The sequence below is a fragment of the Castor canadensis genome, chromosome 2 (genome assembly GCF_047511655.1).
Source record: "Castor canadensis chromosome 2, mCasCan1.hap1v2, whole genome shotgun sequence".
NCBI classification, from domain to species: domain Eukaryota; kingdom Metazoa; phylum Chordata; class Mammalia; order Rodentia; family Castoridae; genus Castor; species Castor canadensis.
The window spans coordinates 103,279,839-103,295,998 of NC_133387.1; the positions used below are offsets into that span (position 1 = coordinate 103,279,839).

At 46.6% G+C, this 16,160-nt stretch overlaps 1 protein-coding gene across 11 annotated transcripts in view; it reads left to right on the forward strand.

Moving 5' to 3' along the window:
• The window catches only part of Tns3 (tensin 3), a 271,418-nt gene that overhangs the window by 241,849 nt on the left and 13,409 nt on the right, over positions 1–16,160 (forward strand). For all 11 annotated transcript variants that reach the window (XM_074065416.1, XM_074065415.1, XM_074065414.1 and 8 more), the window contains 5 exons: positions 2,986–3,157; positions 3,563–4,185; positions 4,899–4,985; positions 9,865–9,996; positions 15,223–15,318. In XM_074065416.1, the coding sequence (XP_073921517.1) occupies positions 2,986–3,157; positions 3,563–4,185; positions 4,899–4,985; positions 9,865–9,996; positions 15,223–15,318 (1,110 nt within the window). The remainder of the gene's footprint in view (positions 1–2,985; positions 3,158–3,562; positions 4,186–4,898; positions 4,986–9,864; positions 9,997–15,222; positions 15,319–16,160) is intronic.

The window sequence follows — 16,160 nt, forward strand, 5'->3', positions numbered from 1 at the left end:
CTCTCTTTCACTTTGGTGTTTATACAGTGCTTCTATAGTTTCCTTTATTTCTTCTTTTGGTTTTTCAAATTCTCTGTTTTTATTGTCTTGGAATTTCTTGAGTGTCTCCTGTACATTTTGGTTGACCCTATCCAGTATCATCTCTATAAAATTCTCATTGAGTACTTGTAGTATGTCTTCTTTTAAATTATTCTTGTGGGCTTCATTGGGTCCTTTGGCATAGTTTATCTTCATTTTGTTGGAGTCTGGATCTGAGTTTCTGTTCTCTTCATTCCCCTCTGGTTCCTGTACTAATTTTTTGCTGTGGGGAAACTGGTTTCCCTGTTTTTTCTGTCTTCCCGTCATTGTCCTTGGTGTTGTTACTGTCCCTGTACTGTGTGCAATTAAGTATTTTCTAGCTTGTAATAATAACAATGGTAATATTTAGATTGGAAGGTTGAGCTGAGATAGAAAGCAAGAAGTTAAAGAAAAGGGGAAAACAAATATACAGACAAGAGGGAGAAAGCAGAACAAGGTATCAGACAAGAGAGTTTCAAAGGTATAAACAGGAAGTGTTAGTGTACTAATCGACAGTAAGCTGAACAGACATTAGAGAGAAAGAGAGGATTGAAAATCAAAGATAAAAAAATAAAAAATAAGTAAATGAAAGTAATATCTATATATAAAAATGAATTAAAATAAAGTGGAAAATAGAAAATTAAAAAAAAGAAAAACCAAAAAACTTCCAAGTTTATATGCAATGCAGTTTCAGTCTTAATAATTTGGGTGTCCGTCTCAATCTCCAGTCCTGGAGTTGGTGCCTCAGATGTTGTTCTGTAGTTGTCTTATCAAAGGGGATGCATAAAGTAGAACAAAACTACACACACACACACACACACACACACAAAAGAAAAAAAAAAAAAAAGAAAGAAAAAAAGCCCCACCAAGTGTCCCCAGTTCAAATGCAATACAGTTTCAGTAAGTTTTTCGGCTTGCAGGTGTAATTCGGTTGTTCTCTCATCAAAGGTAGGGAGAAAAAGAAAAAAAAGCGTCTGGAGGCAGTTCTGAGAGTGGTATCTGCAACTGTGGCTTGCCTGCCTGCTGCTCTCAGCCTGTAGCTGGTGGCGTTATTTATGCAGATCTCTGGGGTGAGCTAGCACTCACCTGGTCCCACAGGCTTTGTTTGCTCAGAGTTCTCCTGTGCGGTGGCCTCTGCTACAGGCTTTTCCCTTTCCAAGCACTGGGAAAGGCGACACTGCCCCGCGTTGTCAGGCCTGCGTGTTTATTTACAGTTCACGTGGGAAGTGGGTCTTCCCTCCTCTCACAAGCGTCCCTGCTCCTGGTTGCTGGCGCGCCCCACTCCCGCCAGAGCCTCTCCGGCCCACCCGGCTTGTTTATTTACAGTCCCGGGAAGGAGTCCCTTCCCCCAATCTTCAGCGCTCAGGGCGCCCCACCCTCTTTCCAGCGTGTCTTAACTGTTCTTATTGCTTAGTACTCAGTTTCTCTTTTTTTCCCGGGTGGAGGTCAGTCTGTCCAGGGGGCTGTGCTGCTCTGGCCCAGGCTTGTCTGTGGGGGAACCGCGGTACCGCGAAGCTCACCTGGTCCGCGTCTTCCCAAGCCGTATGGGCGCCGGCCACTGGCGGCCCCAGGGGCCTCCTCGGTTCTCCGTTTAACGTGAAGTGGAGATTCTCTGCGCCGGCTGGAGGTGTGGAGGAGTCAAAGTTATGCCTTTTCTCGGTGATTATGCCTGCAAAGTGTGGCTCCAGCGTCTCTCCAAGATTTCACTATAGGAGGGTGGCTTTCTGCTTCCTACCTCTAGCCGCCATCTTGGAATTCCCCTGTCAGTGTGGTTTAACTCCAAGTTTTGCATCAGTGGTTGGTTGGGTTTTGAATTTTTTGTTATTGTCATTTGGTTAGCTGGTTGATAGGTTTTTCTGGTGGTTTTGGTTTTCACTTACTTGTCGTATTACTTGGCCATATTTTTAAATCAATTTTTGATATTATATCAAAACTTGTAAAAAGATGGAAGAGAGGGCCAGTCTCTGGAGAATGATGGATTCCCCAGTGACAATGTTATTTTAAGGTAAGGCTGAACTGTTTAGATCCACTCAAGGCTGTTCTGTCTCTGGCACTTATGCCTGGGTTGTAGTGCTTTATGGGTTCTTACTTTGAAACCTCACAGTATTTGCCAAGGCTGTCCTTCCTAGGTCTGTCTCACACTCTTAGTTTCGGTGACTTGGCACCCACACAGTAAGCTAATCCTTGCTTTCCTTTTCAGTGTCTCAGCACCTGGTTTTGCCTTGCTTACTAGGCATTGGACCACCCTTGTATGCCTGGTTGAGAAGGCAGGAAGGTCTCAAAAGGAAACTTGCTTTGAATCCCTTGCAAACTTGGTGGCTCTCTCCACCCTGGCTTCCTTGGCTGCTCTGAACCACCATTTTTATCTCCCCAGAACAGCATAATTTTGACTGTGGTTTGTGACTCAGAGGTCACTGGACATAGAGTAGCCGAGTCACCAGCTGGGGTGTGGGACAAGGGACAGTTAAGCACACTCAGGTGGCCAGCACTGTGGGGCCTGCACTTGTGGGAAGTGACTTTTCTGCAGAGAATGCTCCTGCTGGCATACAGAAGAAAGGCTGTGGGCTTTCCCAAGTGAAGAGGGCCTTGACTGTGAACTTGGCAGTGGAGCTCTTTGGTTGCCATGCTTGTCCTGGAGCCTAGTGGACCAACCTGATTGGCTCACTTGGGTCCCTCTCACATGGCTGCTGACACCAGGTGAGACAGCTCAGGTGACATGGCAGACAGTGTCTGTAGGGACCGAGTTAGCTGTCTTCCCTTTCATGCCCACGGTGGGGAGAAGCTGCCTCTTTCAGCCTCTGATGAGTGGTGACATTAAGACTGAGGGTGGCAAGCTGCAGAAATCAGCACTGTTCCTCTCAGTCTCAGGACTGAGACTGTGGCCCCTTGGGTCACATAGTCAAGGCCTGTCTCTCTTCCTCGCTGCAGAACCACGAGGCTGTCCTCAGCTTCTTAGTCACACCGTGGGGATGTCAGAGAGTCCCATCGGATCCAAGCCCACCATGCTTCGGGCTGATGTGCCCACAACACGCAGCTTTCAGCAGGCATTTGCATCTTCCTGCACAATTTCAAGCAATGGCCCTGGCCAGAGGAGAGAGAGGTAGGACCTTGGGTCTTCTGACATAAGTTCCCTCAAAGCCCCGAGTGTCGAGCTGAGGGAAAGAGGGGAAGGAGTCTGAAGCTGGGCCCAGCAGCAGGGTGCCCTGCCTAGGCCTGGGGTGAGCATGGTTAGGGAGGGGGCTGGTGCCCCGGGCTGTGTGCAGGACACTGCTGCTCAGGGGGCCATAGGAAATACAGGAAATCCCATCGCAGGGGTTCTAATAATGCAGTGGACCACACACAGACACGAATGCCTCCTTTCCGCTTGACAAAGACACTGACCTTGAGTTAATCCATAAGTGGGGGTGCATAGCTGTAAATTGGATGCCTCCCTGCCTCCCCACCTGACAGTGGCTGATTTTGAGGTGTCTCCATGTTCCTTACATTCTCATCTTCTTTCGAACAGCCTGCCTTCCGCAGAATGCCAATGGGGGGAGAGCAGCCCCAAGTCCACTGTCCCGCTGCTGGGGAGCAGTCGGCCCTCTGGAAGTCCCCTTGGCACCACCTCCAGCTCTGGCAAGGACTCCCCAGGCCGGTCCTGCTTCTCATCACCAGAGCTGCAGGCTTCTTTCCATAGCCATGAGCTGTCCATGGCAGAGCCGCCAGACCCTCCAAGCAGCCAGGCCTTCCAAGGCTTCAACACTGCCCAAGTGGGGAGTGGTCTTCCACCTGGCGAGGACCCGGGGGCCTTTTTGGTCAATTCCCATGGAACGTCGCCGGTCCCTGGCGTCCCACTGACCACGGCAGGGCCTGTCGACAGTGGCTTCCTGCCTCACAGCTTTCTCACCGTGTCACCTGGACGCAGCAGCCACCACAGCCCAGGCCTGCAGGGCCAGGGAGTGACCCTCCCAGGGCAGCCGCCTCTCCCTGAGAAGAAACGGGCCTCCGAGGGGGATCGTTCCCTGGGCTCCGTCTCCCCGTCATCCAGTGGCTTCTCCAGCCCTCACAGCGGGAGTTCCATCAGTATCCCGTTCCCAAATGTCCTTCCGGATTTCCCCAAGTCGTCAGAAGTACCCTCACCTTTGCCAGGTATGCGTTTGTACATCTGTCCATTTCCATAGGAAAGAAAGGGTATGGTATTTACCATGTGAGCTGAGCCAAGGGCCTTGCAGGAAACATCCAGCACCCTCAAGGATCTCTTCCATTTTGGGAGCTCAAAGCCAGACACAGACACAATGCCTGTTATTCATTCATTCTCTGATTATGTGTTTATCTACCGTAGATTCATTCCAGTAATTTGCCTGGTGTGGCCTTGATCCTCCTGATGGCAGTCTTCCAAGTAACTTGGATTATAGGCATGAGCCACTAGCACCCAACTCTTTTCTGTGCATCAAAACCTGTGTTGTAAAGCAGTGTCTGTGCTTTGCACTTGTGGTTCACACCTGTAATCCTAGCTACTCAGGAGGCAGAGATCAGGAGGATCACGGTTCAGAGCCAGCCCCGGGCACATAGTTCATGAGACCCTATCCTGAAAAAACCCATCACAAAAAAAGGGTTGGTGGAGTTGCTCAAGGTGGAGGCCCTAAGTACAAACCCCAATACTGCAAAAACCAGAAAAATAAAAAAAAATATAAAGTAGTGTCTGTGTCCTCTAGCTCAGCTATTTCAAGATTGCCTTTTTCCTCCTAGAAAATCCCTATCCCTCCCTTGTCCCAGTCATGGGATTTGGACATGTAGGGTCATCAAACAGGCTGCAATAAAAATGTGCTGCATGGTCACTGTCTTTAAATTTTCCTTTATAGATAGTCCAAGTGATAAACTTGTGATGGTGAAATTTGTTCAAGACACTTCCAAGTTCTGGTACAAGGCGGATATTTCAAGAGAACAAGGTACGTGGAGGGGGTCCAAGGGCCTCTTGGAACATCTGTCCTACTGGGTGCTAAGGCTCCTTGTGGGAGGGGACCTTCTGTAGGAATGGCAGAGGACCGTGGCCATGGTGTGGATCAGTCGGAGCCAGATCACACCTTATAACATATCTCCAGAGGATGTGGCCCAACCTTTAAGTTTTGTAGGAAAATCTGAGTCCTGATGAGGGAATTGGGAAGAATGGCCACCAGCTATGAGTGTTCCCATGGGTGCGGTGTCATTTCTGGTTGTCACCACCAGCCAGAAGCTTGCCATCCGTGCTAGCCTATGGCTGCTCCCCTAGGAGGAGACACCCCTACCATGTCACCATGGAGGACGAAGGTCAGGAAGGTGGGGGGGGGGGGATGTCCCTTTTTTAACTGCTTAGTTCCTTTTTATTTTATTTTATTTTTGCAGTACTGGGGTTTGAACTCAGGGCTGACACCTTGAGCCACTCCACCAGCCCTTTTTTGTGATGGGTTTTTTCGAGATAGGGTCTCTAGGACTATTTGCCCTGGCTGGCTTTGCATCTCAATCCTCCTGATCTCTGCCTCCTGAGAAGCTGGGATTACAGGTGTGAGCCACCAAAGTACCCGGCTACTGCCTCGCTCCTTGAAGTCAGGGACCCTATATATTTGTCAACCCTTGCATTGCTCCAAGTTGGGAAGACAGACACTTAATATTTATTGGTGTGTGTTGGTAGACTTAATCAAATGTCACACATGCAAGCCAGACAGAGCATCCCTCTGATTGGCTCAGCTTCAAAGCGGTTTTTGAAAATTTGAAATCGTTGCTATATAAATTTTCCTTCCGTATGTTATTTTTTTATCGATTCATAGTAATTGTACATATTTATGAAGTACTGTGATTATTCAGTATACATATACAGTATGTTGTGCTCCAAGAGGTTAATGAGCATTTCCATCCTAATAAATACCAACTGTGAAATTATTGATAGTTTTGAGCCACTGTGTCATGTGCCACTTTTGGCCAGACTATGATAGGATGTCCCAACAGGAGGCTGGCAAAGCTGTTCCCAGCAACTCTGTCCCCTCTTGGGCAGCCTCCTGGTGATAAGCATCTGTTTTTGGTGACAAGTGGTTCTTTAGCAGAATTTACAGGTCCCCACAGTGCACTGCTTCTGTCCAGAGAGAACCAACATCCTCGCCCTCGCTCCTCTGATAGTCCATTTGGGTAGTGAGTGGAGCTCTGGTACCCAAAGCATCCCCGGAGGGTTTGGTATAGGAGAGCCATTACCATGCCTTCAGCAACTAGGAGACAGGGATCAATCCCAGCAGCTGCTTGGTGGGGAGGATGGTTTAGAGCAGTGAGAAATGCCAAGCTTTCTGTAACCAGCAGGAGCCCGCTAGGTTAGTCTATGCCCAATTGCCCCAAAGTCATTTCTCTCCTTATGATTCTGTCTCAAAAGCTCCCAGAAAACAGTGCGGTGGCCCAAAAATACCCTGTCCAGCTCCTTCATTGAAATTCTGCTATTTGGTTATATAAATAATAGAACTTGTAAGAATGTGCATTTCTTTCCATGAACTCAAAGAAGCTATTATCATTTTTAACGGAAGAGAGAGGAAAGGGGGGGAAAAAAAAAGCCCATGGCCTGGAAAGACTTTTATTGCTTTGAATTGGCCTTTGTGAACAGCTGCTCACCAAAGTCTGCGGGCTCCACATGGTTGGGTACTATGTCCTCATTGCCACCACCCTAGTTCTGTGGCTCTAGTTCTCATCTGGTATGTTGGTACCTTGTCCAGTTGGACGGCGTTGGACCATTGAGTGTCGTGTTCTGAGCGTTCTGTGTGTTGGCCCTGACTTCTACACCATGGTACTGTGGTGTGCTGATCTGGGCTGGGCTGGCTCTCCTCGTGCATTGCCTGTGTAGCAAAACAAGCCAGGGTGGAAGGCAGCATCTGACTCCTCAGACCGGTAGAGGTGACAGAGCCCCCCCCCCCCCCCGTAAGGCGGCTGAGAGGTGGTGAGTGGGAAGCTTCTCCTGTTGTGGATGCCTGGTAGATGTCAAGTAAGAGGTAGCAGCTGTTGTCAGCTGTGCCACTTAGCTGTCTGTCACTATCATGAAATACCTGAGATGATTAACTTATGATGAAAACAAATTTATTTTTGTTCTTGGTTCCTGGGATTTCTGGTTCAGAATTAGGTTGTCTCAGTGTTTTGAGCCTCTGGCAAGGGCTGCTGATTATGACGGTAGAGCTTAGCTGGGCACCAGTGGCTCACGCCTGTAATCCCAGTCACTCAGGGGGCAGAGATCAGGAAGATCATAGTTTGAAGCCAGCCTTGGGCAAATAGTTCTCGAGACTATATCTCAAAAAAAAAAAAAGTCACAAAAAAGGGCTGGCAGAGTGGCTCAAGAGGTAGAGCACCTGCCTAGCAAGCATGAGGCCTGAGTTCAAACCCCACTACTGCCAATAAAAAAAAAAATATGATAGTAGTGCTTGGGGGAGCAAAAGTGCTTCCATCTCAGACAGGAAGTAAAAGCAGGCTCCCCATCCCCACAGTCTCCTTCAAGGGCACCCCCCAATGACCTAAAGACCTCCCAAAAGGCTACACTCTTTTCTGTGTATGTGGCAGAGGGCCTGGGGTTTGAACTCAAGGTTTCATGCTTGCTAAGCAGGGGCTCTACTTCATGAGCCTCACCTCCAGTCCATTTTGCTCTGGTTATTTTGGAGATTGGAGGGTGCCGGTAGTCTCAGGAAGTATTTGCCCGGGCTGGCTTTGAATTGTGATCCTCCTGATCTCTGCCTGCCTAGTAGCTAGGGTTATAGGTGTGAGCCACTGCCCCCAGCAGCCCCTCTCTTAGTATTTCCATCACCTCTCAGTAGCTCCTCTGTGAGGACCCATCCTTTGCCACATGGACTTTTGGGGACCCTTCAACATCCACCTAATACCATTGCCATTCGCCTAACCTTTGCACACATTTAAAGAGGTTTCTTTGGGTGGACCTCATTTCCAAAACCCTAATTTGTGCCTTAGTGGGGATGTTCACAGTTAATGTTGTAGCTTCTTGGGCTGGTGGAGTGGCTCAAGTGGTAGAGTGCCTGCCTAGCAAGTGTGAGACCCTGAGTTCAAACCCCAGTACTGCCAAAAAATAAAATAAATAAAATAAATTGTAGCTTCTTTTGTTTTCTAGATATTTTATATGGGAGACACTGCCACAGGCTAACCTTTTGCTGGGCATGCCAGCTTCTTCATATGGCAGAAGATTGTCCCATATGTGTCTTTTGTTTTTAACTATGGGATATGACTTCTCCAAAAAATAAAAAAAAGCTACAATGACATCTTAGTGAGATACAGAAGAAAATTTTTACAAAAGCACATAGCCTCTTTGGACTGTAATTTTTCAAATGCTACTCTTGCGAGAGGCCTTGGGGTTTTCTGAAGTGAACATAAAAGCATCTCAGGAAGCCAAGTGCTGGAGGCTCACGCCTATAATCCTAGCTGCTCAGGAGGCAGAGATCAGGAGGATCATGGTTCAAAGCCAGCCAGGGCAAATAGTTTGTGAAACTCTATCTTGAAAAAAACCCCCAGAAAGAGCTTGTGGAGTAGCTCAAGGTGTAGGCCCTGAGTTCAAACACCAGCACCAAAAAAAAAAAAAAAAAAAAAAAAAAAAAAAAAAGGGGGTGAGTGTGTGTGTAAGAAAAATTCTAAATTAAATGGAATTATTGCAATTTGACTGTCACAGCTCTTGACGTCTGTGAAAGGCTTGTGCCAGGGACAGAATGTATGAGAAAGTGGGAACAGATTGAGGTCGTGACTTCCCTGACTCCCTGTCCCGTCTTTGGATAGAGAACAAAATGCCAGGGGCAGGGCAGTGTCAGCTGTGTTCTGTGTGCCCAGGCCCCTTAATCCAGCTGTGGCACTCTGTGCTCCTGTGTTGGCTGGATTTCCATGACTGTGACAAGCTACCTGAGACCATCAACTCAAAGGAGGAAAGGTTTATGGGTCTGAAATTGCATTCTAGCTCCCCTGCAGTAGTGCATGAGGTCATGGCCCCTTGTGTTCCACACAGCCCTGATTCTGGGGAATCAGTGGGAAGTCTGAGGTCCCATGAGGCCACTCACCAACAGAAAGTAGTAATATCAAGTTCCAGTGAGGCATACTGTAATTCAAAAAATTTTTCTAGAACTCTGTGTTCTCCTTACTTTGAAAATAATCATAGATGTTTGGACCCCAAAATTAATAAAAGTATGCTTTAAGAAAAAAAAATAGCACTGGTATATAGCATGTAGATGATTTTCTTCCCTAGCACTCAGGTCACATCCTTTACTTTAGCCACCCTTGTGGCAGGTGGTTGAGGTTCTGGCTCACTCCAGCAGCACTGTGGCAAGTGTGCACTGAGTGCCCATCTTCTCCCCAGTCAACTGCATAGACAGAAGGACAGACATTTTGCTGCATCCGCACCATTCAAGCAGCCGAGCTTGAGTGACCTTGGCCAGGTCTTCAGCGGTTGCACAAGTTGCTGGGAGGAGAGGACTGTCTTCGTCCATCTTCTGTCACCATAACAGAGCACTTGAGATTGGGTGATTTATAAACAACAGCGATTTCCTTGTGCTTCTGGAGTTGGAAGCCCAAGAGCTTGTTGTTGGTAGCATGAGTTTCATACTTCAGATCATGGTGGAAAGCCAAGTGTCAATCATTGAACCCTTGCCAGAGACTAGTAACTCACCTGTCCCTGGGAGCATTAACCCAAACCCAAGAGAGCAGCCTCCATCCATCGTGCCAGTGAGCAGGAGCTTCACAGGGGGCAAACTGTTCCCAAAGCACAAAGTGATGTTCTAAAGGTCACTGAGCTATATCTATTCTGCAGTCATTTACCCCTTTCTCCTCCCCTCCCTGTAGCCATTGCCATGTTGAAGGACAAAGAGCCTGGATCCTTCATCGTGAGGGACAGTCACTCCTTCCGAGGTGCCTATGGCCTGGCCATGAAAGTGGCCACACCCCCTCCTTCTGTCCTGCAGCTGAACAAGAAAGGTAAGTTCCCCTGAACTTGATCTATTTGGCTGATTGACATAGAGTATTGGCTTGTTTTAATGTAAAAAGGATGGCAGATGACTTACAGCAGTGCTATCCTGTTTCTTTCAGACTTATCTTCCCAAGTATTCTTGTTCAAGACAGTCCATTAAATTTATAAATCCTGTTTTGTGCTGTTTGAATCAGTAATCCACTTCACTGTGCAGAAATTAGAAAAATCGCACAAGACATTCATTCACCAGGGTGTCCTGCTCCATTTGCAGTGCCATCCTCCTTGTGACTCCCTTCCTCTTCCTTCCCTGAAAGGGTGGAAGGACATTCCTGTGTGTTTTTCCACGTGACTGCATCCAGATGCATCCAAATGTGTACCTCCTTTTTTTCTTATATAAAACCTTGCACATTGCATGAACTGCCCCCACATATATTCCTAGGAGAGTATTTTTAGATTAATTAAAAAGGACAGTAGGAGCTGGGTGTTGGGGACTCACACCTGTCATCCTAGCTACTTGGGAGACAGAGATCAGGAGGATCATAGTTCAAAGCCAGCCCAGGCAACTGGTTTGCAAGACCCTATCTCAAAAAAAACTATCACAAAAAAGGACTGGCAGAGAGTACCTGCAATAGCAAGCATAAGACCCTGAGTTCAAACCCCAGGGCCACCAGAAAAAAAAGTACAGTAGTATAGACCTAGAATTATTACACTATCATTTCTCAAGGTAAAGGACTGCCTTCTTCTGCTTCTTGCTCCAACACACTCTACAAAGTGGCAAACAATGAGGAGGCAAACCGGGTGTAGTGGTTTGATAACCTGCTTTTTCCTTTTATAGCTACTTTTTGTCTTGAAATATAATCCTATCTAGGAAGAGTTGTAGAAACTTTACAAGTATTAATTATAAGTATTAATAGCATACAAACAGCACAGCCAGTTGATTCTAAAACAAGCTCACATACACTTATCTCAGCCCAGGAGGGGGCCCACCTGGGAGCCCCCTGCGTTGCACCTTTCTGCTGTGTTACCATCCATCATCATTATTTCGCAGTCTCCAGAGGCCCCAGTGTTGACTCCACGATGCTTTCAGGCTGCCTCTGACATGGGAGCAGTGCCATCTCTGAAGCAGTAGTCATGTCTCTGGCTTGCTTTGTGGCAATTCCCTGGTGCATGTGCCAGGCAATGGTATCCAGAGACTAAGATCTGATCGTGAGGCCTATGCATTTTGTGACTGTGAACATGGCTGGGGAACATGATATATCTAGGAGTTCAATAGCTTGTGCCCATACTGCTGATTCAATGACTGTCTCAGGGAAGGCTGTGTCCCAACCCTCCCTGGTGCCACATTTGTGTGACCTTTTTCATAGTGAGCGCCTCAGCTCCTAAGAAAATCAGTGTACTCACGCTCCTGCTGTACCCCTTTATACACAGAAAGTGTGAGTTACTGTCTCAACGCCATTGCAGAAGGTCAACTGCTGGGTGGATTATAGAGCTTATTTGTATTAACCACAAAAATAGGACTCTCTGAACTTTGTAAGTTTTGTCAGTTTTTACCTTGTAACGAGAAAACCAATATAGTTTCTGTTTTTTGTGTCTTACTTTGACCCAATGTTGTATGATTCTTTTTTTTTAAATTATCATGCTGTTGTAAATGGGAGTGCATTGTGACATTTACAAAAGTGCTTACAATATATCATAGTTGGATTCACCCCTCCATCATTCTCCTTTATTCCCCCTCCCCCATTCCTGGAATAGTTTCAACAGCTCTCATTTTTCCATTTTCATACATGAGTACATAATATTCCACCATATTCACCCTCCTTCACCCTTTCCTTATATCTTCACCCCTCCCACTGATGCCAACCCCAGACAGGACCAATTTTACTTCCTGTCCTCTGTTTTTGAAAAACAAATTGTTTGTTTACAGGGAGTTTCCTTGTGACATTTCCATGTTTATATGTATTACAACCCAAATTGGTTTATCCCCTCTATTTTTCTCCTTTCTATCTCAGTCCCCTTCTTATGGTGATTTCAGCATGTTTAAAAATCTATATTCATTCTTGTATAGAAAATACTTCAACCATATTTACCTTCTCAACTTCCTTCTTTTACCCTCCCTCTCCCATTAGTGACCTTCTCTTAGTGTGACCTGTTTTTCATAATATTGCTGTATTTGTATTAGAACTGTTTTCCACATATGAAAGAAAACATGGTGGCCTTTCTCTTTCTGAGCCTGGCTAACGTCACTTAACACAGATCCATCTTGTTTTTAAGGTTGCTTGTAGATGTTATTCTCTTTCACTGTTCATAGCTTTCCATGTTGTGAACATGCTATAATCTGTTTAATTCTATCATTGGTAGATTCTTGGTTTTTGAACTTATTCCTTATTTTCTCATCCTGACCTTTTTGCCCTTGCATATATTCATTTTTTCTTTACCACAACTTCAAAAAAGGGAAAATTTCTTTTTATCCTCTCTTCCCTTCTCCCTCCTCCAAATGAGAATTCTGGACTGGGGGCAACATCATCAGGACATTAAGAAAGTGTTTTAGTCATCTTCCCATTACTGTAACAAAGTACCAGTGATAATCAACTTATAAAGAAAGAAGGTTTATTGTGCCTCAGTGTTTTGGAGGTTTCATTCCTCCAAAGGGTGGTTGGCACTGTTGCTTTGGGCCTGTGATGAGGAAGCACTTTGTGGTTGAGTGCAAGGAGGACCAAACGCTGACTCATGGCTGGATAGTGAAGAGAGGAGAGAAGGAAAGGCTCGGGTCCCACTACCCCTCAGCAGCAGCAAACTGGGAATGGAGTCTTTACTACATGAACTGTTAGAGAGAATGGAATAAGCACAGGTTTGGAACTCCTGCTGTTTAAAGAAAAATGAGTCCACCTGGTTCCCTCACGGTCCATGCTGTGTCTGAGAGGATTTTATCCAAAGCCTTGCCCGAACCTTCTGCTGAAGAAAACAGCCTTGGAGTTAAACCTCGAATGTCAGATTTGGTTGCAAGAGACCAGCCTTAGGCTGACTGGCGTGCTCCAGGAGCCCCAGTTGGATTGGCAAAGGGGGCAGTGTGTGAATGGAAGGAATGGGGTGAGGCTCACTCAGAGCCTGGTCTCCAAATCTGTGGGAAGTGAGGGAGAAGGCGGCTTGGGCAGGGAGGGAAGAACAGGGAGTCTTGGAAAGTCAGATCATAGAGCGTCTAGAATTTCAGCAGTAGAAACTCAACGAAGTGCTACTGCTGGGTGGAAAAGCAGGTTTTTATAGCTGAATGCTGAATCAGACTTAATTATGGAGGATAGCCAGGCCTTATTTGGAAAGATGGTGGAGGAGGCATGAGTGGTTAGCAGCTCGGAGCTCCTTGGTTTTCTTTGAGCACTTTTAAACAGGGATTGAAAACTATTTCTGCATGCATAGTCTCTTTTTGCAGATACACGTAGCACTGTACATCTTCTCTGACCTCCAGACGTGAGGCTGTAGGTAACAAGAAGCGTTAGGAGAATAGCAGACAACTCAGCCTCGTGGCATCTCTGGGTGAAATCTTGTCCAGCACTGTGTTTTCAGCACAGCCCCTGCCTTGACATTGGGGTTTCACAATCCCAGGATAGATTTGAGAGAAGTTTACTGAACTAGGAACGAGCCACGATGAGTCACTGAACCAGCTCCAGCCATCCTGAGGTGAGACAGTTATGGCCATTCAGGACTCTACCCTACAAAGGGCCCAGCCAGGAGGATTTGCACTGAAGGGATCCCAAATGGCATCCGGACCCTGGCGCCGCACTCCCATTAGTCTGGAAGTCAGGCACCATTCTGCTCACATCACTAAGGGACCAAGTGGGTTTTTCCTGGTTTTGTTAGACACTGCCTCTTATGGGTCTGACCTTTTCTGCAAGTTTTAGTGCCCCCTGTGAAATGCTGACACTTAAGGTTATTAATATCTGTCCCTATTTATTGACATCGCTTGGGAACCTGCTACAGGTCAAGTGTCCTGTATCCTAAATGCAAGTGTTTTGGATTTCTGATTTCTTTTTTCGGATTTTGCAATATTCATACATACATAATGAGATACCTTCAAAGTGGGACCCAAGTCTAAACACAGAATTCACTTATGTGTTCCATGCACTGTATCCAACCAACCTGAAGGTCATTTTGAATATTATTCAAATATTATTTCATGCTGGGTGTGAGTGGCTCATCGGCCTGTGATCCTAGCCACTCAGGAGGCAAAGATCAGGAGGATTGTGGTTAGAAGCCAGCCCCAGGCAAATAGTCCACAAGACCCTATCCTGAAAACACCCATCACAAAAAAGACAAAAAAGATGGAGTGACTCAAGGTGTAGACCCTGAGTTCAAACCCCAGTACCACAAAAAAATAAATGTCAGACTTTGGACTTATGAAAAATGAGACCTTTTTTTTTTTTTTTTTGGGCAGTACTGAGATTTGAACTCAGGGCCTTGCATTTGCTAAGCAAGTACTCTACCATATGAGCCACACCTCCAGCCTCACATTTTGCCCTTTTGGATGGGGGATGTCCCCAAACTCGACTCCAACAGGTCTTCCCACCTGGATCTTTGTGTGTTGGCACTATTAAGAGACCAATCTCTGGAAGGTGATGAAGGCAGTTGCAGAGGACAGAGGACAGGCAGGGCACACAGAGGACATCTGCTGGCTTCAGTAGCCAGGAACAGCACCTTCCTCACCTTCTGGTTGTGTTGTTCGTACTTTTCCACCACCAGTGTGGCCAGTCAGGAGCTGACTGGACACTGTGTACTGTTTACTTACAACACAGTAGAACACTGCTGGCGAAGTGGGGTACCCAGCTCCGGCCCCACCTTACCCAGAAGACTGGCATCCTTCCAGCTGTCTGCTCGAGTCTCTTCCTGCCTGAGCCTTTCTGACTTCTCCTTTCTGGCAGGGGATGGAGCTGGAGTTCCATCTTTTGTAGCTGGCAACTTATTCCCTCGGCTAGGAATTCTGGCAGAGTGTTTGAGGGTCTCTCCCAAGACTCCCTCTTGTTCCCACCTTGTCACAGAAAAGGTTCTCACTGTCCCCTTGACACTGGCCAGCAACCATGCCTAGTGCAGTTCTAGGAAGCTCCTAGAACCGTGACTACACATCTGTTCAGAGGCTACATACCTTCTCAGGTCTTACCTCCTTGCTTCATGTCTGTATTCTCTCTCTCTCTCTCGAATTTTCCCATGCTTTTGTTAAAACACTTTTTAAAAATTTCTTCCCACAGCTGGAGATTTGTCTAATGAACTTGTCCGGCATTTTTTGATCGAGTGTACCCCAAAGGGAGTACGTTTGAAAGGGTGTTCAAATGAACCATATTTTGGTGAGTTACTTGAGACATTTGCTCTCCGTGTCCTGAACACTAGAGCCTAGGTTCCCTCTGCCAATGGATCAGGGATTTGAGACTCTCACTCTTGGGGTTCACTCATGTTTTGGCTCCCAGAGCTGAGGTGCCTCTCATCTGAAGTATTGTCTTTAAGAAGAACTGGATATTGGGTCAGGTGCCAGTGACTCCCGCCTGTAATCCTGGGGGGCAGAGATCAGGAGGATGGTGGTTCAGAGCAGTGTGGACAAATAGTTTGTGAGACCCTGTCACAAATAAAGGATGGGTGGAGTGGCTCAAGCATTAAGACCACTTGCCTAGCAAGAGTGAGGCCCAGAGTTCAAACCCCAGTGCCACCAAAAAAAAAAAAAAAAAAAAAAAAGAGCTGAATATGTGTCATGATTCTTCAAAGCTTTGTCAAAAACAAGCAAAAGCACTTTGCCAGGACTAAAAACCATGTATGTCCAGTCCTGACAGGGTTGGAGCCCAGAGTAAGCCCATCCCACAGGCAAAAGGAGCAGCACAGAGTTTCTGGCCAAACCTTCTTCCTTCTCTGTAAATCCAAAAGCTTTCCTGCCTCACGGGCTTGTCAGCCAGGCTATGGGAGCCAGCCCCATCCAGCATGGGGTGGACTTAAGAAATCCTAATTATCCTAGCCCTTTTAGAAGCACTGGGCAGGGATGACAGATGTGCTTAAAGTTGGATTAACATCACCTGGCCCTCTTATTTCACATGCACCAAGGTGTATGATTCATTCTTTGTACTCTGCTAGAGGCATGTCTATGCCAGGAATCCATACGAGCCCAAGGTCCTGTTTACCTGTCACTTCTTTGAGTTTTGCA